This window comes from Balaenoptera ricei, chromosome 19 (assembly GCF_028023285.1).
Source record: "Balaenoptera ricei isolate mBalRic1 chromosome 19, mBalRic1.hap2, whole genome shotgun sequence".
NCBI classification, from domain to species: Eukaryota; Metazoa; Chordata; class Mammalia; order Artiodactyla; family Balaenopteridae; genus Balaenoptera; species Balaenoptera ricei.
The window spans coordinates 7,687,117-7,712,816 of NC_082657.1; the positions used below are offsets into that span (position 1 = coordinate 7,687,117).

A 25,700-nucleotide genomic window follows, 5' to 3' on the forward strand; every position below is an offset into this window, starting at 1 on the left:
TTGACCTCAAGAGCAAAAGGAAGCCATAGAAGATATCTGCGCAAGGAAGTGATGTGAGCCCATTAATACTAACAGATCATTAGTAGTAACAGATCATTCCATCTGTTGTGTGAGGAACAAATCTGTGGGCAAAGTGGGGTGAGAATTCGTATCAGGAGATGATCGCACTTGTGCACGTGAGAAGAGGTGGCCTTCAAGGCCTCACACACTCTGGCCCCTGTTGCTCCTCTGATCTCACTTCCCACCGCAGTGGCCTCGTTGCTGCCAAACACACCCAGCCTGGTTCTGCCTCAGGGCCTTTGCACTCACTGTTCCCTCTGCCCAGCATGGTTTTCTCTAAGAAATGCCTACAGCTCACACCTGGACTCAAAATGCTCAAATCTGGGACTTCCCTGGCGGCCCAGTGGTTAAGACTCCACGCTTCCACTGCAGGGGGCATGGACGGGTTCAATCCCTGGTCCAGTAACTAAGATCCCGCAAACTGTGAGGAGAGGCCAAAAAAAAAAGAATGAAAAAAAAAAAAATCTCAAATCTCACCTTCCCAAAGCCCTCCCTTGGGCACCCTGTTTGAAACTACACCCTGTTTGAAACTGCACTACACTCCCATTCCCCCTCCTCCTGCTCTCCTTCTTGTTTCATATCCCTAATTACACTCTAGAACATTCCATAGTGCACTTGTGTCTGTTTCTTGCTGCCTCCCCATGGAACTTGGGCTCCACGAGGGCAGAAATCTCTCCCGGTCTTGTTTCCTGCAGTATCCCCAGCATTTACCCCAGTACCTGGCACATAATATATCCTCACGAAATGTTTGTTAAATGAATTAACGAGGCGGAGGGAATTGTAGAGATTCAAGAGCTCCTTGGTGATGGGTCTGATGAGGAATTGAGGGTGAGGGAGGCTCCAGAAGACCCCCAGATCTCCCGGGTCTCCGGCTTGAGAAACTGGGTGGGAGCGGGCCCCATGTCAGAGGCTGGGAACCAGGAAGAGGGGCAGATTTTAGGGGGAGACAATGGGGTAAGTCTTGCACTCGAGACATGGAGATGAAAATGCCCGAGGGGGCCAGGTCAGGAGCTCCAGAAGCTCCAAGGAAGATTTAGGAGATGCTGGTGGAAACCCAGCAAAGTGTGAGGGGGGAGGTCCCATGGCAGGGCGTGGAGAGCGAGAAGCAGACCCAGGAACCTGAACATTTAGGAGACCTGGAGTCAGGCCAGGGAGAGCCTGCAGGAGTTCTCTGAGCAAGCCAGGCTGTTTCAAATCGGTCGTCTGAAGGGAGGAAGGGAAGGAGGGACACAGGGAGTCAGCAGGTCTCTTACCAGCAGGTTCTTGATGCAGCTACACAGAGGTACAGGCGACCTTGGCAGGAGGAGTGGGGGAGGATGCCTGCCAAGGAATGCCTGGGTTAGGGTTGGAAAGGGGCCACAAGGAGTGTGGGACAAATATTTATTGAACGCTAGCTGTGTACCCAGTGCTGGGATGAGGGTGGTGAATAAACCCATCTCAGCCCCCATGGACCTCACCTTTGCAGGGTGGGGGAGGGGAGGGAGTTAAACAGCTGGGCAGGGAGTGAGGAGGGTTAAGGAGAGAAATATGGCCAGGGCAGGGCCTGGGGAGGCAGGGTTTCAAGGCTGGTGAGAGCGAGGGGAGGCAGGGAGGAGAACAATTAAAGTTGTCAGAAGTTTCTTTTTTTTAAAAAAAAAATTTTTTTTTTTGATGTGGACCATTATTAAAGTCTTTATTGAATTCGTTACAATATTGCTTCTGTTTTATGTTTTGGTTTTTTGGCCACGAGGCATGTGGGATCTTAGCTCCCCGAGCAGGGATCGAACCTGTTTCCCCTGCAGTGCAAGAGTGGAGTCTTAACCACTGGACCGCCAGGGAAGTCCCAAGTGGTCAGAAGTTTTTATTTGCTTATGGGTTTTGGTCTCAGATGGCCAAGCCACAAATACTGGCTCGTGACCGATCACGTGACCCTCTGAGCATCAGTCACCCTTTCGCTCCTTGGTCTCCTCACCTGGAGGAAGGGGCTGTCGACTAGACCTTATTTTGGGGTTGTCGTGAGGATTAAATGAGCTAATCTGTGTAAAGAGCTGAGAACAGGACTTCCCTGGTGGCGCAGTGGTTAAGAATCCGCCTGCCAATGCAGGGGACACGGGTTGGAGCCCTGGTCCAGGAAGATCCCACACACCGCGGAGCAACTAAGCCCGTGCGCCACAACTACTGAGCCTGCGCTCTAGAGCCCACGTGCCACAACTACTGAGCCCGCGTGCTACCCTACTGAAGCTCGCGCGCCTAGACCCCATGCTCCGCAACAAGAGAAGCCACCGCAATGAGAAGCCTGCGCACTGCAATGAAGAGTAGCCCCCGCTCAGAAGAGTAGCCCCCGCTCACCGTGACTAGAGAAAGCCCACGTGCAGCAACGAAGACCCAACGCTGCCAGAAATAAATAAATAAATTTATTTAAAAAAAAAAAAAGCTGAGAACAGGGGCAGGCACATAATAGATCCTCAATAAATTTCATTCATTGATGCCAAAGATATTTATTGAACACCTACTATGTGCCAGACACCTTAGTACGGGGGATGAATCAAAATAAGAAATTCCAACTGTCCCTCGTGGGTTTTTGCATTCTGGTGGGAGAGACACAGAATAAGCAAATAAGTAAGTAAAGAAAAATATATGGCATGTCAGAAGGAGGTGTGTGACACAGGGAAAAGGAATCAGGAAGAGGGCTGGGGACCCAGGGGTAGGCAGGTTGCAGTTTTAAATAGAACAGTCAGGGAATCCTCACTGAGAAGATGACATTTGAACAGGATTTGAAGTTGCTGAGGGGATAGTATTGTCCCACTTTAGCCCTGAAACTGTGGACTGAATGTCCCATGTCCCCAGAAACCCTTCAGTCCTGGGCAAACTGAGGAAAGTTGGTCACCCTAGGAGTGAGTCACATGCTATGTCAGGAGAAACATTCTGAGCAGAGGGAACAGCAAATGCAAAGGCCCTGAGGTTGGAACTCGGGGAGTGTTTGAAGATACAGCACTGGGGACAGGGTGGAGGCCGTTTGTTTCTGAGGGAGTGGAGGTTAGAAAGAGCTGGTGGGGTGAACCGGAGAGAGAGAGCTAATTTAGCTTCCCATTCTGAGTATCCCTTGGGTGAGCCAGCTTGTGTCCATTAATCTTTCGTGGCAGGAACAGTCCTTGCCCAAGGCAAGCAAGGGGAGGGATAGAATTTGAGTTTATTCAAGGTCATGTGTAATGGAAGAACAGAGAGACCAACTGGGAGGGAGAGAGAAGGAAAGGGAGAGGGAAAGAGTTGAGAGTTAGTTTAGGGACCTCCGGATAGCCAGGGGTTGCCAATTCTGTTGGCAGAATACGGAGTACATTTCATGAAGTCTTCCCATGGCACATTCTGACCACAGAGCTTTCCCTAAAACTCAGAGAAACCATCTTCCCCTCCACGGATGAAAGAGATTCGTCCCATTTTTGTAAAATATGCAGCCATCTTGGTCTCTCTTGCATTTTCCTATCTTGTTATGGACAGGAGTTTTGAGTAATATACAAAGGCCTAGAGAGAGAGACACAGGGACCCTGAGAGAGGGGGACAAGGACACAGAAAGGGGAGGCAGAGACAGAGAGAGAGGCAGGCAGTAGAAGAGACAGAAAAATCCCTTCCAGACAAGGAGAGACTCCTTAAGGGGTGAGACCCAGAGACCCTGAGGCAAACCAGAGAAGGTGCACCCAGAACCCTGGCTGCTGTCCCTACAGGTACCCAGATCAACTAGTGAGCATACCCGGGAGATGGTCATCGGATGCATTTCAACGGGGTGGGGGGAGATCCAGGGGCTTGGGTGGCTTACTCTGCCTTCTGTCTCCCCAGCTCGCCCTCCCTCACCTGCGCAAGAGCCGGGGGAATGTCATCAACATCTCCAGCCTGGTCGGGGCAATTGGCCAGTCCCAGGCGGTTCCCTATGTGGCCACCAAGGTACACCACCTAGGTACCCTGCCCCTTCCTTCAGGAGCCTCAGCCCTGAGGCATGGCCGCCACCTGTGACATGTTGTTATACATCAAGGGTCTCCCAAGAGACAGAGCCTGGTGCAGCCCAACGAAACCTGCAGGGAGAGCGTGACTTCCCTCTTCTGATGCCCCTGCTTGATGCCCCCTGGTTGGGAGGAGAGGACAAAAGGAACCTCATCTTCTCTGGTCTGAACTTTCTCCATGCCCCGTCTTCTGCAGGGGGCAGTAACAGCCATGACCAAAGCCTTGGCCCTGGATGAGAGTCAATATGGTGTCCGTGCCAACTGGTGAGCAGCTCCACGTGGGCTGAGAGTCTCCTGGGGGAGCTGGGAAGACTGGGAGTGAGCCCAAGAGGCAGTGTTTGCGGCAGACTTCCCTGACCCCCTCTCCTGCCTCACCCCAGCATCTCCCCAGGAAATATCTGGACCCCACTGTGGGAAGAGCTGGCAGCCTCAACGCCTGACCCCACAGTCACAATCCGAGAGGGCACGCTGGCCCAGGTAGGGGTGGGGGCCAGGGCCAGGTGGCATGGGGGTGGCGGTCAGGTGGTGGCTCCTCTTGACCCTCCTTTTCCCGTTGTCTCTCCCCAGCCCCTGGGCCGCATGGGCCAGCCAGCGGAGGTGGGGGCTGCCGCTGTGTTCCTGGCCTCCGAAGCCAGCTTCTGCACTGGGATTGAGCTGCTAGTGACTGGGGGTGCGGAGCTGGGGTATGGGTGCAAGGCAGGTCGGGGCGCCCCCGTGGAGGCCCCCACCATCCCTTCGTGATCTCCCACATTTCCACTTGGGCCTCCCTGACTAGGGCTCTCCCACCCAAAACTCAGTCTCCCAAATTCCAGTTTTCCCCCCCAACTCTAGACATCAAGCCCACTTACCAATGTGCCAAACCACCGCACAGGTTTCCATAAAAGCGCTCTGCAGCCAGAAGGAGGAAGCCATCATTACATTTATTTTCGGCCCTTTATGAGTCCTACCACACCAGGACCCCGTCCCCCCGCCCCACCCAGCCCCACGCATTCCCACGCGTGGCCTGGACCCGAGGGACTACAACTCCCGGCAGGCTTTGCGGCAGGAGCCTGCAGCCAGGGTCTCCTGGGAAAAGTATTGCAGGTCGGCTTCGCCAGAACGCTAATTAAAAAGGCCCGTAGGGGAGAGTAAATTAAGCTCCGATTAGGAGATAATGGAGGAGGTAAAGCAAAAAGATCTGCGCTTTATTCTTGGCCCTTAGGGAAAAGGAGTTTTGACCTTGCTGCCCGCGGAGTAGGAGGGTGGCCAGCACCAAAAGTCCTGATGGAAGAGAAAGCCGGGGGGGTTGAAACTCCCGGGTCAGAGGGAGGAAAGGCTTGGGGGCCGGACTCCTGGGTTTGGGGAGGAGGAAACTAGGGAGGAGGGAGGAGGAAACTAAGGGGCGTGGACTCCCGAGCTGGGAGGAAGCGGACTCGGTTCCCCGAGGTGGGGTGAGGGGCCCAGTTGGGGTAAGTCCCCCAAGTGTGGAGGTGGAGCTGCATCGCTGCTGCGGATTGGCCGCGGCGGTGGGGGTGGTGGGGGCGTGTGAGGCAATCGCTGATTGGCCGTGGCGGAGGCGGGCGCTGTCTCGGCGCCGCGCCCTGACTGCTTCCAGCCGAGGAGGTGGGGGAGGACTGGGGAGGAGGGAAGGAAAACAGGGAGACACCCTGCGGGGGAGGGGTCAGAATTTGACTGGCTGGGCCTGTGGCTTTTAGGACTGGGGAACAGAATTTGGGAGCAAAATGTCCCAGGGTAGAATTACGCAGACTCAGTGACCTAGGGACCGGAGTTTGAGGATAGAGGAGGAACAATATTTTGGTGTCACAGTAACCTGGATGCAGGAGTTGGGGGAACTCTGACCACGGAAGGTTTGGGGGGCACAGTGACCGCGGAGCACGATGTAGGGGACACTGGTGCAGGTTTGAATGCTAGCGATTAGAGGGATCCTGAGGGGCTGTAATCGTCTAACTCTGCCTCTGGGGGTCATGAAGTTGGGGAGACACTCTTTAAGGGGAGTAACCAGGAAATCCTGCTCTACGGGCTGCTCATTGAAGCTCATTGATGAACTGGGGGATTGAAAATTTTCGGGTGTCACTGATGAAGGGAGCTGGAAGGAGGCATGGTGAACCGAGTATGTGTTTATACCTCAAAAAGTTACAAAGAATACACATATATCTTCTCGTTGGAAAGAAAACCTATATTCAAACAGGGAAGTATCTGGACAGAGTGAAGCTCCCCCTTCATCCCTACCTGCCACCCTCTTCAGAGTCCTTTCCCTTTAACGGTGCATTTTTACATAATATCTGCGCCCACCGACATTTATAGTGTGCTTTTGCTTTTCACCAAGAATCGTGGTATGTGAAGGTTTCTGCTCCTTGCCTTTCCCCTCTTTTCCCTCGGGTTGCTTATCCTCTTCAGCGCTCCTCAACAGTACTGTACTTACTGAAATGCATTTTTGAAAACCTTTGAATGCACGCTGTAGCGTGGGGGCTGGGAGGAGGGTGTATTTCCACGTACTCCTTTCGCCTCGCGGGTTCCAGCGCATGCGCTCTGCAGCAGGGCCCAGCTCCCCGCGGGCGCCCTGTAACTGGGAAGGCCAGGCCGGCCTTTGGTGGTAGGCGGGCAGCCATCCCACGGGAGGAGGCGTGAGCGGGGCGGGGCAGGAACGTCTTTCTCCCGGGCCGCGCCCTGGGCGGGCACAGATACCTGCCTCACAGATCATGGCTGCAGCGGCGTTGAGGCAGGTGGGTTCGCGGCCCAGTGCCGGGGGCTAGGGAGCCCTGCGGTGCGGCGCACTTCCGGGCGGACCCCTCTCCGGTGGCCAGTCCGGCGCGGCGCCGCTCCTCCCGCACTCGGGTTCCGCTGCGGGGCCGAGGAGGAGGGGGCCCCTTGGAAGGAGCACGAGGCTTTAAGAGGGGGTGAAGGGAGAGAGGTAATCGGTGGGAAGGGGACCCAGATGGGACATATAAGGAAGGATACATGGAGGAGGAGACGGTAATGGGAGAAGCATGGGGTTGGGTTGGCGGGATGGATTAGGAGGGAATAGTCAGCCTTTGGGAGCGCCGGGATAAGGCGCCCAGAACTTCTGGAGTGGGAGTAGGATGAAGGCACAGAGTTCAGTCTCAGGTCTGGACTGGGAATTGGACCCAAGGCCCTATTTTCTTGGAACTAAAGATAGAAGTAGAATGTTGTGTCCCCGAAACCCCTTATCTGAAACTCTGCACCTGGGTTGGAAATCGAGGCAGCATCTCATTGTCAGTGACGGAGATCCTCCAGGCGAGAGTGGTACCCTCCATTATTACTGATAGGATGTCAACAGGCAGAGCTTCCGAGAGTCTGTGATTTTAGAGAACAGGACTTCTCAGTGAGGAAGAAAACAATAACAACTCAAAGAAGGGGATCTTTACAACCCTTGACAGCTGTAGCATAACGTTGGGAGAAGTGGTTCCTGTTAACTTTGCACCTGACTTTATCTGGGACTTTTATCCCAGCCTGATGGATAGCAGGACAGATGTTTACTTTCTGAGTCTCAATGACTGAGACAGGCCTGGGCTGTGATTGGGACAATCTAGGCTTTGATGATGACACTCCTGGGCTGTGTTGGTAGGTCAGCCCTGGGCTGTGACTGGGTCAATGGAGGTTCCATCATATTACAGAGCCCTGCCCTGTGCATACCCCACCACACTCGGAACCATTTCTCATTTCCTGATTCAACCCCAATCCTTTTACACTCTTTGTCCCAAAGGCTCATCTATCATCTGAGATCTCCTTTGGGCCCAATTCCCTCCCCCCATGGTTTGGGGTATCAGCTGGTGGGGCACCTTCCCCGAACTGAAGTGAGACCCCTGCCCCCAGAAAAATGTCCTGGGAGGATGAAGGCAGGTTCTCCCAGTGTGACAGGGTCTTTATGGCCAGTACAGATTTATAATCTGGAAACAGTGCCTGGCACCTTCTCTCTGCCTTGTGGGTGTGTTTTTCTGCCTCTCCTCTCTGTCTCTCCTGGATATCTCTGTCTCCAAGTATCACTGAGACAGTTTCTCTCCAGCTGTTGGCATTGCTCTGTCTCTCCCAGTGTTTCCTCATTTCCCTAGGTCTCCCTTTCACTTCGTGCTGTCACCTGAAGTTGGGTCTTGGTCTGTTTCTCTCCTTTTTCCTGTTCCCTCTCTCATGGCTTCTGTTTATCCTGCCTTCATTATTTTTTCTTGATTTCTCTGGGCTTTACCTTGTCTGAATTTCTCTCCCTCTTGTCTGTTGTCTCAGTTTCGATCTCTCTTTATGATCATATCTATTTTGGCATCTCTTGGCCTTGATTTCTGTTCTTTAAAGTTTTCTATTTCCATGCCTCTCTTTCTCATTCTTGCGCTTCCCTATTTTTTCCCATTCGGCCTCCCTCTGAGTCTGAGGGCTGCTTTCCTGCCCACATGCTGGCTGCCTCCGCCCTGCATATCCCAATTTTCTCCATTCCGTGGGTGTCCTGTCCCCTCTTGGAAAGAAGCTGGCCAGTGGCTTGGGCAGGCTACACAGCGCCACCTAGAGGCCATGCCCAGGACCCACACCCACACTCTGATCATCCCAGAAGCTCTTGGGCCCCATACCATTCAGGACCACTCCTCAGACTTCATGGCCTAGACTTTAGGACATTACAACTCCGCAGCCCCCCTCTCCTCATGACTCACCTACTGACCAGTGACTTCTGCCATTCACATCTGTTCTCAGTTCCCCCAGCTCACAGGGCAGGAGCAGGCTAGGCTATTCTGTCTCCCCCAAACCTCCTGACACAGCTGCCTTACCACCAGGCTGGGGAAAGGAGTATTATGAGGTCAGAGACCACTGGGGAGAAGCCATCCTGCTGGACACAGCCAGACCTGCTCTCCCCTGCTGGCCTCGGGCAGGACCACAAGGGAAGTGTTCATCTGAGCAGTGTCTCTTGATGACCGGGGTGGTCCTCAGGTCCATGTGGCTGCCCCTCAGCCCTGGGAACTGAAGGGAATTGGAACTGCTGGTGTCCAGGGTGTGGGATTGGGGCTTCAGGTAAGCTGAGCCCAGTTGATCTAATACCCTGAAAGAGAAGGACTTGGACTCCTGGGTCTGAGGGAGGAGGGGTGGGGGGGGCCTGGATCCTGGGTCTAGGGGGTAGGGGCTGGGGGCCTGGATCCTGGGTCTGAGGGAGGAGGGGCTGGGGGTCTGGATCCTGGGTCTGAGGGAGGAGGGGCGGGGGGGGGCCTGGATCCTGGGTCTGAGGGAGGAGGGGCGGGGGGGGGCCTGGATCCTGGGTCTGAAGGAGGAGGGGCCGGGGGCCTGGATCCTAGGTCTGAGGGGGGAGGGGCTGGGGGGCCTGGATCCTGGGGCTGAGGGGGGAGGGGCGGGGGGCCTGGATCCTGGGTCTGAGGGAGGAGGGGCTGGGGGCCTGGATCCTGGGTCTGAGGGAGGAGGGGCTGGGGGTCTGGATCCTGGGTCTGAGGGAGGAGGGCCTGGGGGTCTGGATCCTGAATCTGAGGGAGGAGGGACTGGGGTTCTGGAATCCTGGATCTAAGGGAGGATCAGGCTGGGGGCCTGGAATCCTGGCTCTGAAGGGGGAGGGGCCTGGGGGCCCTGCTCCTGGGTCCTGGGGAAGCATGACCTATAGGCCCATCACTTCTCTAACTCTTTTCAGGATTTGGGTCCCCCGGGGAGGCCTTCACGTACCTGCACACCTTCCTGTGTCGTCCTCTGTCTGATCTGGTCTCAGGGCTGGGGCTAAAGTTCCCTGTGGTAGGAGGTGCCTGTGTTTGACTTTGCCCCAGCATGGAGGAAGGGATGGGAGCTGATTCAGCTCTTTATCGGATGGCCCTCGTGGGGGTAGGGAGGGGACTTGGCCTCCTTTGGGATTTCCTCCTGCTACATGCTGATCAGGACGGGGGAAGGGACTTGGCCAGGGCCACGTGCCCTGTCTAGAATGTACTGGGCCTGGGACAGAGCCAGCCAGAGGGACCTGCCAAGTGCAGGAGGTGGCAAAGATGGTGCCAGGGGCCCCTGCCCTCTCTGTCTGCTGGCCTCACCACCTTTCTTACTTCTGTCCCCACCCCCAGATTTGGACCCGAAAATTTCTCCCTGTCCCTTGGCTTCTGTGTGGTCCCAGAAGATATGACTCATCCAGCTTCAAGGTGACAGGAGGGGACTATACTTTTGGATCTCAAGGAAGAGGGGCTGGGAGCCTGGACCACTGGGTCTGAGGGAGGCAAGGGCTGGGGGCTGGATTTGGGCATCTCCAAAAGGTCCAAGGTCCAAAGGTGAAGGTGGGTGGCAATGGGGTAGCCTAATTGCCTGCCATCAGGCCGTGGGAAAGAGAAGAAACCACATGTCCCAGAAGGCTCTGGGGCTACAGTTCCCTCTTCTCACTGGGTCTTAGCCCCAGGGATTCGTGGGGCTAAGTTTTTAGTTTTTTAGATTGGAGGTTGTGGTTGGATTCCAGGACACCTGTCTTTTCTCAGGCTGCAGACCTGCAGCTGGAGATGACACAGGAGCCTCATAAGAAGCCTGACCCCAGCAAGCCCCTGCTGTTCGGCAAGACATTCACCGACCACATGCTGATGGTGGAATGGAACCGGGAGAAGGGCTGGGGCCAGCCCCGAATCCAGCCCTTCCAGAACCTCACACTGCACCCGGCCTGCTCCGCTCTCCACTACTCCCTGCAGGTGGCAGGGCGGCTGCCCTCCATCCCCATCTCTGTCCGCATCTCTACCCTCTTGCCGTGTCTCTTGCTGGGTTTACCTCCCTGGGTTTGCTTTTTGTGTGTTTCTCATTTCCGTGCACTCCTCATCCGTTTTCTGAGGCTTGTCATGTTCCAGGCCCCGTGTTGGGTGATGCAGGGTTCCCCGAGATGAGCAGACCCAGCTTCTTCGCTTGAAAACCCCACCCAGTGGGATCTGTGCTCAGATGGAGGCAGCCGAGGCATTGTGGGAGACCAGAGGAGGAATGCCCACCCTACCTCTAATTTGACAGGGAGTGGGGTCTTTCCTGCAAAGAGGGGAGCTTAGGCTCTTAGAGGGAGAAGAGACATCAGTACAGACATAGTACAAAGAAGAGCCCAGCATGTCTGGGGGGAAGCATGGGGTTGGAGCCTGGTAGGGGTGGCTGAAGATGTCATCAGGACCACAGAGGAGCTGGGATCTTGTCAAGGGTATTGGGAGCCCTGGAGGGCTCCGAACAGGCATGGAGCAGGTAGAGAAAGATCCCTCTCAGGCCATGTGGTGGATGCGCTCGGTCCAGAGCTGGGGGGGTGGCCAGGAGGCAAAGAGATTCAGGGGCGGAGAGATTCAGGGACACGAGGGATTTGGCCGGTTGGGCGAGAGAAGAGCAGGGAGGGCCGAGGACAGTGCCCAGAGGTTTAGTCAGGTGACCATGTAGACCACGGGACTGTCCCCATACGGGGACACAGGAGGAGGATCGACTTTGCAGGACTTGGTGAAGGACCCGTGAGGAGAGACCCAGAGGCATTTGGTTTCAGACTTCATGCTATGGCCGAAAGCAAGGTCTTTCTGTGGAAGCTTTAATTGTGACAAAATTTGAATGAACACGTTGCAGTTCTACTAGCTGGTTTGCAGGTTTTGTCCCTTAGGGCATTTGGTTCTGTGACATTAGGGATGTTTTCCTTTTTTTTCTTTTCCTTTCATAATTTTGACAGTTTTCTTTTTCCCACCTACTTGGGACATTTGACTAGAACCGATCAGTTCGATGCAGAGGAGACCCAGCTTGGAGAGCAGTTAGATGCGAAGGACGGACAGTCAGGACATGTCCACAGATCCCCCCAGGAAGGTGGCTTTTGGAGACCACCATTTGTTTACCTCCCTTTTCAGCCCAACACACCAGGATGTTCTCCGGCTGGGGGCCCAGTACTTTTACTTTAGTAGAGTGAGTGCCGATGAATGGGTTGAACTAAGGCCCTGGCATCCAAAACATAACGTTCTTTGTGATGCCTCTCACACAGGACGCCTGGGGACCTGAGGCCAGCTGAGGGCACAGGAAATTACATCCTCATGTCATCCTGACTCTGGGGACTGTGTAGAATAACACCCAACCACTTGTGTTGTTATTTTTTATTATCGTGGTAATAATGCACATACATAATAATACAGATAACATAAAATGTACCATTTTAACCATTTGAAAGTCTACAGTTCAGTGGCATTTAGTACATTCCCCATGTTGGGCAGAGAGCATTTCCACTCTCTAATTCCAGAGCTTTTTCATCACCCAAAACAGAAACCCCACACCCATCAAGGAGTCACTCCCCAAGCCCCTGACCCCAGCACCTGCCAACCATTAATCTGCCTTCTGTCCTTATCTCCCCGTATTTTTATTTTTATTTATTTATCTATTTATCTATCTATCTATTTATTTATTTATTTGGCCACGCGGCTTGCAGGATCTTAGTTCCCCGACCAGGGATCGAACCCGGGGCCCCAGCAACGAAAGCGCCGAGTCCTAACCACTGGACCGCCAGGGAGTTCCTCCCCGTATTTTTAAACTTTTAATTTTACTTGGAGTGTTTTTCAATCAAAAACACCTCTTTTGAAAAAGGGATCATATATTCATATATTTACACAGTTCAAAAAAAGAGGGAACAAATATACCTCCCCAGCCCCCCAGCCACCTCACTGCCCTCCCTGAAGCAGCCCCCCACTCAGTTCCAGTTCCTGGGTCCTTCCAGAGTTCTGCTTTCCGGATGGCAACACGGATGTGTATAACTGTCTCACTCCATTCTTCCCCCATAAAAGTCAGCATATGGTACGCTCACTCTTTGGCATCCTGCCTCCTTCTGTTAATGTAGCCTGGGGATTCTTGAGCAGCCCTTGAAGAGCTTTTTCCTCCTTTTTGCTGCTGTGTAGTATTCCATCCTAACAACGCCTTGTTTAGGCAGTCCCCTATCGTTGGACACTTAGGTTGTTTCCAGTCTTGTGCTATTATAAACAGCATTACAATGAACCAGGAAACACCTCACTTCCTTAAGAGCAAGTGTGTCTCTCCTCTCAGTTTCTGCAACTGTTGGCTCAAAGGGTGTGTGTGCTTGTAATTGTGACAGATGTTGAATCATAGTCACCTCTACAGAAGTTGTGTCGATTTCCACACTTAACCAGCCGGCCCAGTTTTCCCCATACCCTGGGTGACCCTTGTCAAATTTTAGATCTCTTCCAATCTCCTAAGTGGTTTTAAAGTTACCTCAAAGTAATTTTAACTTGCATTTTCCCCCTAATTATGAAGTTGACCATCTTTTCACAAGCATAAGAGCCATTTTTAGTTCCTTTCTGTGAACTGTCCATTTTCTTGGCTTATTTTTCTATCAGGGTGTGTTTCAATATTTGTTTATTTGTAGGAGTACTTTGTATATTAGCTAAATCATTTGTGATATGTGTTGAAAGTCTCTGCCCAGTTCGTTTTATTTTTGTGCAGTGAGATGTATCAATCTTTTCTTTTTGGTTTCTGTGATTTGTCTTATTTAGAACACCATCCCCAATTCGAAGTATAAAACGGTCATCTTTTGTTTTCTTCTGTTACTTTTATGGTTTAAAAAATTTCTTTTCATTTAAACCTTTAATCCACCTGGAATTTTTCCTGATGTGAAGTATGAGATAGGGATCCAACTTAATTTTTGTTTTTTCCAGAGATGGATATTTGGTTGTTCAGCACCATTTAACTGAATTAATCATGTTTTTAAAATTTTTATTGAAATATAGTTGGTTTACAATGTTGTGTTGGTTTCAGGTGTACAGCAAAGTGATTCAGTTACACTCTAATGCACTTTCTAGTCTCTTCCATTGTTCAATCTGTCAATTCATATATCAGTGTCACTTTGTTTTAAGTGTTGTAGGTGTATAAGCTGTTTTAATATCTGATAAGGCTACTTCCCCCTCCTACCTCTTGCCCTTATTTTAAAATTTTTTCCAAAATATTCCGACTATTCTCGTTTATTTTGCATTCTTTTTTTTTTTAATTAAAAAAAATTTTTTTTAATCCTCATTCTTTATTATTTATCTATTTATTTATGGCTGTGTTGGGTCTTCATTTCTGTGCGAGGGCTTTCTCTAGTTGCGGCAAGTGGGGGCCACTCTTCATCGTGGTGCGCGGGCCTCTCACTATCGCGGCCTCTCTTGTTGCGGAGCACAGGCTCCAGACGCGCAGGCTCAGTAATTGTGGCTCACGGGCCTAGTTGCTCCGTGGCATGTGGGATCTTCCCAGACCATGGCTCGAACCCATGTCCCCTGCATTGGCAGGCAGATTCTCAACCACTGCGCCACCAGGGAAGCCCTATTTTGCATTCTTTATTCATTCATCTATTCATTCAGTCAACAGAAGCCTACTATGAGCCCAGCACTGCCCTGGGCATAGTGGGGTTGGGAGTGGTGGTTCTCTAGCGACACTTCAGGTCTGGTCCCTGTCCCTGGCACTTCGGGTCTCTAGTGAAACAGACATGAAAGAAGCAAAATGAAACCATGCGGGAGGAATCAGGGTGCCCTGACCTGTCTGGGAGTGAGGCTGCATCATGGTGGCAGCAACAGAGACCCAGCAGGCAGCGGTAGTCGTTGAGTATAGGAGGCTGGGGATGAGAGAGGCCAGACCTTGTGGGGCCTGGAAGGCCAAGGGGAGGTTTTGGGCTTTCTCCTGAGAACAATAGCGTGGGGGTGGGGACCAACTTTTTTTAATTATTCTTTTAAAAAGTTTTTATTATGAGAAATTTCAAAACATAAAGGTATAATAATAATTCCGCCATCCCCCCAAACCCCTGCTTCATCAGTTAGCCCTGGTTGGTCACAATCTTCTTTCATCTGGACTTCGCTAACACTTTACCCTTTCTGTATGATTTGGAAGCAAATCCTGGCTGTTGTTGTTGTTTGTTGTTGTTTGGCCGCACCACGTGGCTTGTAGGATTTTAGTTCCCCAACCAGGGATTGAACCCAGGGCCTCGGCAGTGAGAGCGTGGAGTCCTAACCACTGGACCGCCAGGGAATTCCTGGACATGGTATTTTTTAAAATTTTATTGAAGTATAGCTGATTTACAATGCTGTGTTAGTTTCTTGTGTACAGCAAAGTGATTCAGTTATATATTAAATGTATATATGTATATATATATGTTTTCCAGATTCTTTTCCGTTATGGTTTATTACAGGGTATTGAATATGGTTCCCTGTGCTATACAGTAGGACCTTGTTGTTTATCCATTCTTTTTTTTTTTTAATCCATTCTTATATATAATATTTGCATCTGCTAATCCCAAACTCTCAATCCATCCCTCCCCCACTCCCCCTCCCCCTGGCAATCACAAGTCTGTTCTCTATGTCTGTGAGTCTGTTTCTGTTTTGTAGATAAGTTCATTTGTGTCATATTTTAGATTCCATGTATAAATTATACCATATGGTATTTGTCTTTCTCTTTCTGGCTTACTTAGTATGATACTATCTAGGTCTATCCATGTAGCTGCAAATGGCATTATTTCATTCTTTTTTATGGCTGAGTAATATTCCATTATATATATATACCACATCTTCTTTATCCATTCATTTGTTGATGCACATTTAGGTTGCTTCCATGTCTTGATTATTGTAAACAGTGCTGCTATGAACATAGGGGTGCATGTATCTTTTCAAATTAAAATTTTGTCTGGATAGCTGGATGATATGGTAACTCTATTTTTAGTTTTTTGAGGAACTTCCATACTGTTTTCCATAGTGGCTGCACCAATTTACATTCCCACCAACAGTGTAGGAGGGTTCCCTTTTCTCCACGCCCTCTCTGGCACTGGTTATTTGTAGACTTTTTAATGATGGCCGTTCTGACCAGTGTGAGGTGGTACCTCACTGTAGTTTTGATTTGCATTTCTCTAATAATTAGTGATGTTGAGCATCACTAGTGATGTTGAATCCCCACAAAGGCTCTTTAAAAATGTAACTTCTGGGATCTCCCTGGTGGTCCAGTGGTTAAGACTCCCCGGTCCCAATGCAGGGGGCACGGGTTCGATCCCTGGTCAGCAAACTAGATCCCGCATGCCGCAACTAAAGATCCCGCATGCTGCAACAAATATCCTGTGTGCCACAACTAAGACCCAGTGCAGCCAAATAAATAAATATTAAAAAAAAAAAAAAAAAAAAGACTCCATGCTGTCACTGTTGAGGGCCTGGGTTCAATCCCTGGTGGGGGAACTAAGATTCCCACAAGCCCTGTGGTGCGGCCAAAATAATAATAATAATAATAATTAATTAATTTTAAAAAGAAAGTAACTTCCACATCATCCTCATTCCTGAGAAATAGTCCTAATAACATGGGAAGGGTTTAAGCAAAGCATTCTCCCTGCTCTGGGTCTCTCTGTTCTGCTTTCTCTGGCCTCTGCCCTTTGCTCTCTCCTCTCTTGGTCTTTCTGGTTCTTTTCTCTCTCTTTTCTTCCCCCCCTCTCTGTGCTAGTAGGTTAGTCTCTTCCGCCGCTCTCTGCCTTTTTCTGTGTCTGTATCCCTGTGTATCGGCCTCTGTCCCTGGCTGGCTGAGCTGGTCCCCGAGCCCTGATCGCCCGCCTGCCTGTCCCTGCAGCTCTTTGAAGGCATGAAGGCGTTCAAAGGCAGGGACCAGTGCGTGCGCCTCTTCCGACCTTGGCTCAACATGGACCGGATGCTGCGCTCGGCCCTGCGCCTCTGCCTGCCGGTGAGCGGGTGGGAGGGGGAGCGGCGGGCTGGGTCCAGGGTCGCGAGGGCCCCCTGACTCGTCTTCATCCCGCCCAGAGTTTTGACAAGGTCGAGTTGCTCCAGTGCATCCGCCGGCTGGTGGAAGTGGACAAGGCCTGGGTTCCCGACAGCTCCGGCACCAGCCTCTATGTGCGGCCTGTGTTAATTGGGAACGAGGTGGGCTGGCTCCCAGGGCTGGGGGTGGGGTGGGGAGCCACGCTTGGGGGAGGGGTGCATTCCTGAAGGGGAGGGCTGGGGACCCAGACGTGGGTCAGGGGAGCGGCCGGGGGCCTGGACTTCTGGATCCCTGATGCCCGCTTCTGCCCATCTCAGCCCTCGCTAGGTGTCGGCAAGCCCACGCGAGCCCTCCTGTTCGTCATTCTCTGCCCGGTGGGCGCGTACTTCCCTGGAGATGCCTTGAGTCCCGTCTCTCTCCTGGCCGACCCATCATTCATCCGGGCCTGGGTGGGTGGGGTCGGTGACTGCAAGCTGGGGGGGTAAGTAGTCCCTCGCCCCCCGCCTGCGGGTCTGGGGCACTGGGTGTCAGAGACACAGGTGTGTCTTTGGATGTCCACCGGCCTTCTCGTCCTGTTTCACGTGGCTGGGGATCGCTGTGCTTGCATGTTGGGGTGTACTGTCATTGGCACCGTGGTGCGGGGATGGAGGGGCGGGTACCAGGGTGTGTGCTAAGTGCTGGACAAATCGGCCCAGAGACTGGAAGGGTTTGGGTGGAGGTAAGTGGAGAGACTCGGACTGGCCCTCAGGGAAGTCTCCAGAAATGAAGTTTACACTTAGCTCACTGGTCTCTCCTCCAGGTAGCCTCCCCTGAAAACCCAGGCTCCGCCAGCTCCCATAATTCCCTGGGGCTCCAGCGCCCGTCACCCTGTGTGTGGACTTTCTGTGTACATCTGTCTTTCCAGGGTCCTTGGCTCAGCAGGGCAAGGAGACTTAGGATGGGGATAAGGCAGAGGGCGGCGTAAGGGTGTGTTGGGACAGCAAGTGTGGCCCCAGCTGGGAGTTCATTTGGGTCCTTTCAAAATACATCTTGTGAGGTCTCCTGAGGGCCAGGCCCTGTGCTGGGTGAAGCTGGGGGACCCAGATGAATCAGATCCGGGCCCTGCCCTCCAGGGACTCCCAGGCTGGTGGGAGCCCCAGTATCTGGGGCAGCATGTGCTCTGGTGGAGGTGACCGGGACATTGTGAAAGTCTTCACAGAAGAGGTCTGATGGGTACAGAGGAGATGGTTTCCTGGATACAAAAATGGTAAACAATTTCTAATCCTCAGAACACATGTGTGGGGGCAGGGAGGAGGGGCAGAGTCAGGGAAGGAAAAATGAGTCTGGTTTTTGCAAAAGGCTTAACAGGTAGTCCCAGACCAGGCCCAGCCCTGAACACTGGACTGAAAGGCTGGGATCTTGTCCCAGAGGCAGTGGGGAGCCATGGGAGGCTTGTGAACAGGCAAGGGGTGAGGTCCGCTCTGGGTGAGAGACAGTGAGTGTTAAAACAGGGCGATATGGGAAAACACAGAGGTGGCCCAGTTTACTGGGAGAGCCCAGAGAAGGCCTGAAACCCATCCTGGAGGTTCAGTAACGCCTCTCAGAGGAGGTGACATCACAGGTGGTTTTGAGGGACATTGGGGGATTTGGTCAGTTGAGGAACTGGGTGAGGAGGGTGATCTGCAGAGGGAACAGTGGTGCACTTGTGATCTGGAGAGGGGAGAGATGGAGGAGGGGTGATTGAGAGCCTTGACCCCAGGCTACCGGCCAGGGGTTCTGTCCTGGGGCCACTAGGGAGCCACGGAAGGGCTGTGAGTGGGGGAGGAGCAGGGTCAGCCCTGGTCGGGAAGGACCCATGTCGGCCACGCTGGGGGAGGATGGGAGTGCCTCACCCTGGTCCACCGTGTTGCCGTCCACCAGGAATTACGGGCCCACCGTGTTTGTGCAGCAGGAGGCCCAAAAGAAGGGGTGCGAACAGGTCCTGTGGCTGTACGGGCCTGACCACCAGCTCACTGAGGTGGGCACCATGAACATCTTCGTCTTCTGGACCCACGAGGATGGGGGTGAGCCCACCCATGACCCAAGCCCAGCCCTGGCAGAAGTGGGTGGGAGCAGAACGCTTAGTGGATTGCAGGTCTCAGGGGTTAGGGGTGGGTGGGGTGGCTCCTAAGAGGGTGGGAGGGTGTGCCTGAGGGTGTGAGGTAACGCCCCCATCTCGCACACCTGACCCAGCGCTGGAACTGGTGACCCCCCCACTGGACGGTGTCATCCTGCCTGGAGTAGTTCGACAGAGTCTGCTGGACCTGGCTCGGACCTGGGTGAGGGCACGGTGTCTTTGGGTGGCCGGAGTGCTGGGGTACTGCTAGGTTGGGGGGCCAGAGTATGGGAGGGGCGGTCGGGGGCGGGGGCTGGGGCACAATGGCATGTCTTCCCTCCCCCGCCCCCCACCCCTCGGGGGGACGGGGCGGAGCGGGGGGACTCTGTCGTTCTCACTGTCCTTACAGAGGGAGCGACAGGGCTCTGCAGCAGGGCAGCCCACCGGGCGCAGACGTATCTGTGTCTTGCCTCGCAGGGTGAGTTCCGGGTGGCAGAGCGTAAGATCACCATGAAGGAGTTCCTGCAGGCGCTGGAGGACGGCCGGGTTCGAGAGGTCTTTGGTTCAGGCACCGCTTGCCAGGTCTGCCCTGTGCACCGAATCCTGTACCAAGGCAAGGTGAGGAAGGGCTGCCTTTGGCCATGAGAGAGAAGAAGGGGGAGGGGCGCCTCCTCACGGCCCTTTCTTCCCCAGCACCTCCACATTCCCACCATGGAAAACGGGCCTGAGCTTATCCTCCGCTTCCACAAGGAGCTGAAGGCGATCCAGGTGAGGTGCACTTGCTGGGAAATGGGCTGGATGCTTGTTCCGCAGAGAAATTCATGTCCCGTGAGCCTCTGGACTGATGCTCCCCTCCCCCTCCCCCATAGTCCCACAGGCTGATAATGGCTCCTCCCATCAGCCTCTGGGCCCGGGATTGAGTTTGCTTTCCTTGGGCCTCTGTGGCCTAACACACTTCTTGGGGCTAAATGATCCTTTTCTGTGCGCCTCTGGAGCCCTGGCTTGAGAAATCCCCATCCCATGAGCTTCTGGGACCTCAAGGTCCCCTTCTGGGACCTTAAGCCAGCCTTCTGGCCACTGAGGTCGGATCCTCAAGGATCCCTAGGAGCCCTGGGCTACTCCTCTGGCCTGAAAAATCTTGCTCCTACAAGCCTGTGGACCGTGGCCCCCTCTGTGGCCTAGGAATGTTTCCTCTCATAAGCCTCTGGAGGTATCTTCATTCGTCTGGACCGAGGTATCTTGCCTTTCCTGGCACTCCTGTGAGCGTCTGTAAACTCCTGTGCATCCGGACCTAGAACTACACCTCTTGACTCAGCTGAAAACGACTTTTTCCCAGAGCCCTCAGGGTCTTACAAGAGCTCTTCTTTGCAGAACTACATCTCCCGTGAGCCTCTGCGCCATCCTTGCCACGTCTCCCCCTCCCCGTGATTGTTGGTGGGCTTCTGGGAAGTGGACTACACTTCCCATGAGGTCCTGGGGCGCAACTTCGCCAGCACTCAGCCTGGGACGCCGCAGGGCCTGCTGGGAGTTGTAGTGTGGCTTCCTCTCACCTCCGCCTCTGTTATCCCGCAGTATGGAACAAAAGCCCACGAGTGGATGTTACCTGTGTGATGCTGCGGGCTGTGCCAGACCGCTCCACGGATCCACCGACCTGTAGCATCCAGTCCCTGTTGGACCTTCGCCTCCGTACCAGTGATTCACCTGAAGTGCAATATGAAATAAAAGGCGGCGGGCCGGGACGCCTGGGTTTCCGGTGCCCCCACGTTACACTCCCAAAGCCATAAGGGCCCGACCCAGGCGTCTTGGCCCCTAGCCCTGCCACTCAGGCCTTGGGGACCAGGACTCCCCGCTGCTCCGTGTTGTTGGGTCAAGGATACACCTTGACTCGGGCTCTGCATCTCCGTTTTCAGGCCGGATCAACCGGTGCTGCCGTTGATTTTTTTTCCTAGCTGCAATTTTGAAATAAAATGCCAAAGAACAAGCCATTAGGTGTCATCTCCAATGATGCAACTCAGGGACTCTAGGGCCTTAACCAGGAATCCCCGCGTTCAGCCCATTTCATTTTCAAGGGCCCAGAAATCCAAGCCCCCAGTGTCCTGGCGGTTTCTCTGACGGGAGAGATTTTTCCACTACCTCACAAACTGAGCTTAGCATCTTCCCCCACTAAGCCGTGCCTCCCCCGCTGCCGCATCTTGGGGACAGCCCCCTAGTATATTCCAGTCACTAGGCCAGACCCCTCAGCACTGTACCCCTTCCCCCAAAGCCCATGAGTCCCCAGCCCTGTCCTCTTTCCCCAGACTCTGCCCTGTCTCTTCTTGGCTTCAGCTCAGAGCTTGTCTCCTGCCTGGACCCTTCTCCTGGCCTCCAGTTTGACCCAGAAGGGGTGTTTCTACACCCAGAGCCGCCCCTGCAGGACCAGGTATAACTGGTTGCAGATCTGGCTTCAAACCTGCCTCTGTTATCTGCTTGGTGTGTAACCTGGGGTCTGCCACCTGACCTCTGATCCAGTTTGTTGGAGGGAGACCCTGTGGGACTATTGGGCAGACTCTGTCTGTGGCCTGTCCGGCAGCCATCAACTTTGGGACTAGAATTCTGATTTTGGGGGCAGCAGCCAACCAATGCCACACCCCCTCATTCCCTTTTGTCAGTCGTTGCTCAAGGGAAGGCCACAGGCCAAGGGGACACAGGGGGAAATTTGCCTGGAGGCCTCTGGGAAAGCTGTCTTCCCTCGATGAAACACTGCAGAAGGGCTACCTCTTCTTTTCTTCTCTACCTGCTTTGTCTGGGATTACCTGCAAGTGTGATGCTTGGAGCTGCTGCAGCCATTTCTTGGCCAAGAGTGCCAAGGCCCGCACACTGAAAGTGGCAAAGCACGAAGAGAAGACCCAGCTCCTCCAACTGGGAAATGTCTGATTTCTGGATTGTTTTGTTAAAAAAAAAAAAGCCAAAACAAAAACCCATGTAAGTCACTTTTGTCAGGTCCTTTATCTTTTGTTATTTGCAGTTGTATTTGTGTGTGTGTGTGTGTGTGTGTGTGTGTGTGTGTGTGTGTGTGACTTGCAGTCAAAAGCTTCTTGGCTTCCGTGTATCTCGGGATGGCCAGAGCTGACTGCATCCAGGGAGAATCCCTGACTCTAGTAGCCAGTTGGGTTGCTGGCCGGTGACTTGGTCCCAAATGAAGACCTAGGCCAGATTTTTATCTTAGATTTGAATCCTAAGGGAATGATCAGGAAGGGGTAAGTAGCTGTTGCCTGGGGAAAAAAATACGCAAACTAAAAGTTGAGAATTATGTTTTATTTGGCAGACAAAACTGGGGACTTAAGCCAGAGACACAGCATCTTAGATCGTTCTAAGATACTGCTCTGAAGAGGCAAGGGGGTGGGGGGAGCCAGGATATATAGGAGTTTTTGCAACTGAAGACCAGGGAGTCAGAACATCAAAAGATTACTGTTAATTAAAGAAAACCAGGGACTTCCCTGGAAGTCCAGTAGTTAAGACTCTGTAACAGGGAAGAGTCAATTTTGACTCCACATTGGATCTGTTTCTTTGACTTTGACCTTTGCTTTTGGTTGCTTTTGTTATTGTAATCATACATAATGGCCTGCCTCAGGGAACCCGGCCCCTCTGCCTGAATGTTAGACTAAAGTGCCTTTGTTCAGCTCACAGGGAGACAACCTGACCCTGCCCACCTGTGAGTGGCTGCAGGAAAGAAATTAATACATCCCCTCCCCAGGCTGGCCGAGCCAGGCCAAATGAATGGCCTTTTTACTTTACTTCCTCACCCCCTCCCCATCTCTGTTCTATAAAAGAAACTGGCATTCAGACCCCAATAAGATGGTTATTTTGAGACACTAGTCTGCCACCTTCTCAGTCTGCCAGCTTTCTGAATTAAGTTGTTATTCTTTGCCTCAACACCTCGTCTCCGATTTATTGGCCTGTCGTGGGGCGAGCAGAGCGAGCTTGGACTCGGTAACAACTTTGCCTTCCAATGCAGGGGGTGCGGGTTCGATCCCTGGTCAGGGAGCTAAGATCCCACATGGCTTGTGGCCAAAAAACCAAAACATAAAGCTGAAGCAATATTGTAACAAATTCAATGAAGACTTTAAAAATGGTCCACATCAAAAAAAATCTTAAAAAAAAAAGAAAGAAAGAAACCCAGATACCTCAAGTTAAGGAATTTAGTGCCTTGTTTTTGTTTTTGTTTTGCCCAGCCATGCTGGCTTGCAGGATCTCAGATCCCCAACCAGGGATTGAACCTGGCCCACGGCAGTAAAAGCCCAGAATCCTAACCATTAGGCCACCAGGGAACTCCCACACTTTTCTATGTATGGGAAGATGCAAGAGTCTGGGCTCATTGAAATCATTCCTTTGATATGCACCTCAGCTATCTGGGGCCAGTATCCTGTGCTTTCTCATCCTGAGTCTCCTCTGGGTGCACCGTCAGGGGGGTGGGGCGTGGGGTGGCGGCAGCAGTAGACTGCTTGATGGCTGGCATCCTGTTTCTATCTTGAGATCCCTCAGGGCTCACCATTAGGGCGGCTGTAATGTAACGGCTTGATGGCTGCAGCATCCTTTATTTACCGATATGGCAGGCAACATTTTTTTTTATTGACATAGCCATTGTTATGAGATAAAAAAGGCAGAGGCCCTCCTGAGGAAACAGGCTCAGAGAGGTAAACTCACTTTTTATTTCTTTTTTAAAATTTTATTTATATATGTATATTTATTGAAGTATAGTTGATTTACAATGTTGTGTTAATTACTGCTATACAGCAAAGTGATTCAGTTATACATATATATATTCTTTTTGTAAAATATTCTTTTCCATTATGGTTTCTCATAGGATATTGAATATAGTTATCTGTGCTATACAGTATAAACTTACTTTTTTTTTTAGCTGTGTCGGGTCTTAGTTGCTGCAAGCGGATCTTCTTTGAGGTACATGGGATCTTTTGTTGCAGCGCGCGGGCTCCAGAGCACGTGGGCTCTGTAGTTTGCAGCACACAGGCTCTCTCATTGAGGCATGCGAGCTCAGTAGTTGCGGTGCGCGGACTGAGTTGCCCCGTGGCACGTGGGATCGTAGTTCCCCGACCAGGGATGCAACCCGCGTCCCCTGCATTGGAAGGCGGATTCTTTACCACTGGACCACCGGGGAAGTCCCTAAACTTACTTTTTTTTTAAATTTTATTTTTGGCTGTGTTGGGTCTTCATTGCTGCGCGCCGGCTTTCTCTAGTTGCGGTGAGCGGGGACTACTCTTCGTTGCGGTGCGCAAGCTTCTCATTGCGGTGGCTTCTCTTACTGTGGAGCACGGGCTTTAGGGTGCGCGGGCTTCAGTAGTTGTGGCACGTGGGCTCAGTAGTTGTGGCTCGCGGGCTCTAGAGCGCAGGCTCAGTAGTTGTGGCGCACGGGCTTAGTTGCTCCGCGGCATGTGGGATCTTCCCGGACCAGAGCTCGAACCCGTGTCCCCTGCGTTGGCAGGCGGATTCGTAACCACTGCGCCACCAGGGAAGGCCGTTTTTTTTTTTTTTAATTAATTAATTAATTTATTTATTTATGGCTGTGTTGGGTTTTCGTTTCCGTGCAAGAGCCTTCTCCAGTTGCGGCAAGTGGGGACACTCTTCATCGCGGTGCGCAGGCCTCTCACCATCGCGGCCTCTCTTGCTGCGGAGCATAGGCTCCAGACGCGCAGGCTCAGTAATTGTGGCTCAGGGGCCCAGCCGTTCCGCGGCATGTGGGATCTTCCCAGACCAGGGCTCGAACCCGTGTCCCCTGCATTGGCAGGCAGACTCTCAACCACGGCGCCACCAGGGAAGCCCCCCTAAACTTACTTTTTAAAAGCCACTTGAGGCAGAAGCACCTGAGAGTAAACAGAGACATATGTTGACATGCAGTAGGTTAACTATTGTTATTCTTAAGTGAATGAATGAATATTTTGTTAATTTTCTGTCATAATTTCTAATTCTATAAATATGGATAGACATAACCCACATAAACCAAAGCACTTAAATGTTCTCAGTGATTTTTAAGAGTGTAAAGTGATTTTTGGTCTCAGGACCAAAAGGTTTAAGAACTGCTGTCCAGGGACAATGCCTGGCACTTAGCAAACTGATGTCAGTGTTGGTTAAATAACAAAACAAGCAACAAATCTGATATGGTTGCAATTTATCACATAAAAGAACTTTGTTTCTTGTTTTGCATTCGTGGACATTTTAAAGGGTCCAAGCTTTTTCTGTTTGAGACAGACATTCTGTAGGAAGATTCCAGCAGCCTTACTTGTCATTATTGCTTCATTTGATCACTTTTCAATGTGAATAAGACACTTAGGTTGCAGATGAGAATCACTGGGGTACACGCATTAACATTTCAGATAACCCTCATATGTTGCCTAATTAAAGATGAACTATTTTTTTTTTAATCCCCTAACAGCTGTGTGATGTTGGGGAAGTGAGTGCACCTCTCTGAACCTCAGTTTTCTCGTTTCTAAAATGAAGATCATAGTACGCACCCATTAAGGCTATACTGAGGATTAAATGAGTGATTAAATGTAAAGTGTTTAGAACAGGGCCTGGCGTGTAGAAAGCACTATAAAATTGCTCTTATTATTTTTGACAACTGAATTTGCCTTGTGATTCTGAGTTTTCAGCTTTATTGAAAAAGTTGTTGAATTCTGTGGAAAAATGAACATTTGTATAGATTAAGGTATTTAATACAGCTTAACACTTAGGGGACTGTAGATCTTAATGGCTGTAGAAAATTGATTTTGTTCAAAATATTATGTCATCTTCATGCTTAAGGATGTTCTTCATTAGAAAATAATAAATATACACTAAGTGGAAAGAACCAAAATGGGAATCTTCGTTTAGTTTAATCAGAATTCTGAAAAGGTCACCAAAAAATCCTTGGATTCATATAT

At 51.8% G+C, this 25,700-nt stretch overlaps 2 protein-coding genes and 3 long non-coding RNA genes across 10 annotated transcripts in view; 2 read left to right on the forward strand and 3 right to left on the reverse strand.

Moving 5' to 3' along the window:
- LOC132353282 (uncharacterized) overlaps positions 1–1,858 on the reverse strand; it is a 4,255-nt gene extending 2,397 nt beyond the window's left edge. For both annotated transcript variants that reach the window (XR_009498988.1, XR_009498989.1), the window contains exon 1: positions 1,314–1,858. This is a non-coding gene — a long non-coding RNA (uncharacterized LOC132353282). The remainder of the gene's footprint in view (positions 1–1,313) is intronic.
- The window catches only part of HSD17B14 (hydroxysteroid 17-beta dehydrogenase 14), a 17,361-nt gene extending 12,430 nt beyond the window's left edge, over positions 1–4,931 (forward strand). For both annotated transcript variants that reach the window (XM_059904656.1, XM_059904657.1), the window contains 4 exons: positions 3,871–3,975; positions 4,228–4,295; positions 4,412–4,508; positions 4,599–4,931. In XM_059904656.1, coding sequence (XP_059760639.1) covers positions 3,871–3,975; positions 4,228–4,295; positions 4,412–4,508; positions 4,599–4,772 — 444 coding nt within the window. In that variant the 3' untranslated portion in view covers positions 4,773–4,931. The remainder of the gene's footprint in view (positions 1–3,870; positions 3,976–4,227; positions 4,296–4,411; positions 4,509–4,598) is intronic.
- LOC132353447 (uncharacterized) lies at positions 2,532–5,475 on the reverse strand. Its single transcript, XR_009499030.1, has 3 exons — positions 5,250–5,475; positions 4,880–4,919; positions 2,532–4,334 (listed from the first exon to the last, which is right to left on the reverse strand). It is a non-coding gene; the product is annotated as an uncharacterized LOC132353447 (long non-coding RNA).
- On the forward strand, positions 5,424–20,769 carry BCAT2 (branched chain amino acid transaminase 2). Of its 3 annotated transcripts, none has more exons than XM_059904655.1 (11): positions 5,424–5,479; positions 10,079–10,153; positions 10,481–10,684; positions 16,566–16,676; positions 16,754–16,873; positions 17,030–17,193; positions 18,612–18,754; positions 18,924–19,009; positions 19,264–19,404; positions 19,480–19,554; positions 20,359–20,769. In XM_059904655.1, the coding sequence occupies exons 3-11, from the start codon at positions 10,502–10,504 to the stop codon at positions 20,395–20,397; spliced, it is 1,062 nt and encodes a 353-aa protein (XP_059760638.1). In that variant the 5' UTR covers positions 5,424–5,479; positions 10,079–10,153; positions 10,481–10,501; the 3' UTR covers positions 20,398–20,769. The 3 variants fall into 3 exon arrangements, with proteins under 3 accessions (XP_059760638.1, XP_059760637.1, XP_059760636.1); XM_059904654.1 differs by lacking the exon at positions 5,424–5,479 and adding an exon at positions 5,837–5,929; XM_059904653.1 differs by lacking the exon at positions 5,424–5,479 and adding an exon at positions 6,559–6,754.
- Positions 6,187–9,730, reverse strand: LOC132353446 (uncharacterized). 2 transcript variants are annotated; one of them, XR_009499028.1, is made up of 2 exons: positions 9,696–9,730; positions 6,187–7,346 (listed from the first exon to the last, which is right to left on the reverse strand). It is a non-coding gene; the product is annotated as an uncharacterized LOC132353446 (long non-coding RNA). The 2 variants fall into 2 exon arrangements; XR_009499029.1 differs by lacking the exon at positions 9,696–9,730 and adding an exon at positions 8,876–8,987.
- Positions 20,770–25,700: the final 4,931 nt, after the last annotated feature.

Excerpts from the sequence above, each read along its gene's own strand:
- BCAT2 (XM_059904653.1), top strand. The coding sequence starts at position 6,731 with ATGGCTGCAGCGGCGTTGAGGCAG. Across the intron at positions 10,685-16,565 it reads CTCTCCACTACTCCCTGCAG|CTCTTTGAAGGCATGAAGGC; the intron begins GTGGCAGGGCGG and ends CTGTCCCTGCAG. Across the intron at positions 17,194-18,611 it reads GGTGACTGCAAGCTGGGGGG|GAATTACGGGCCCACCGTGT; the intron begins GTAAGTAGTCCC and ends GCCGTCCACCAG.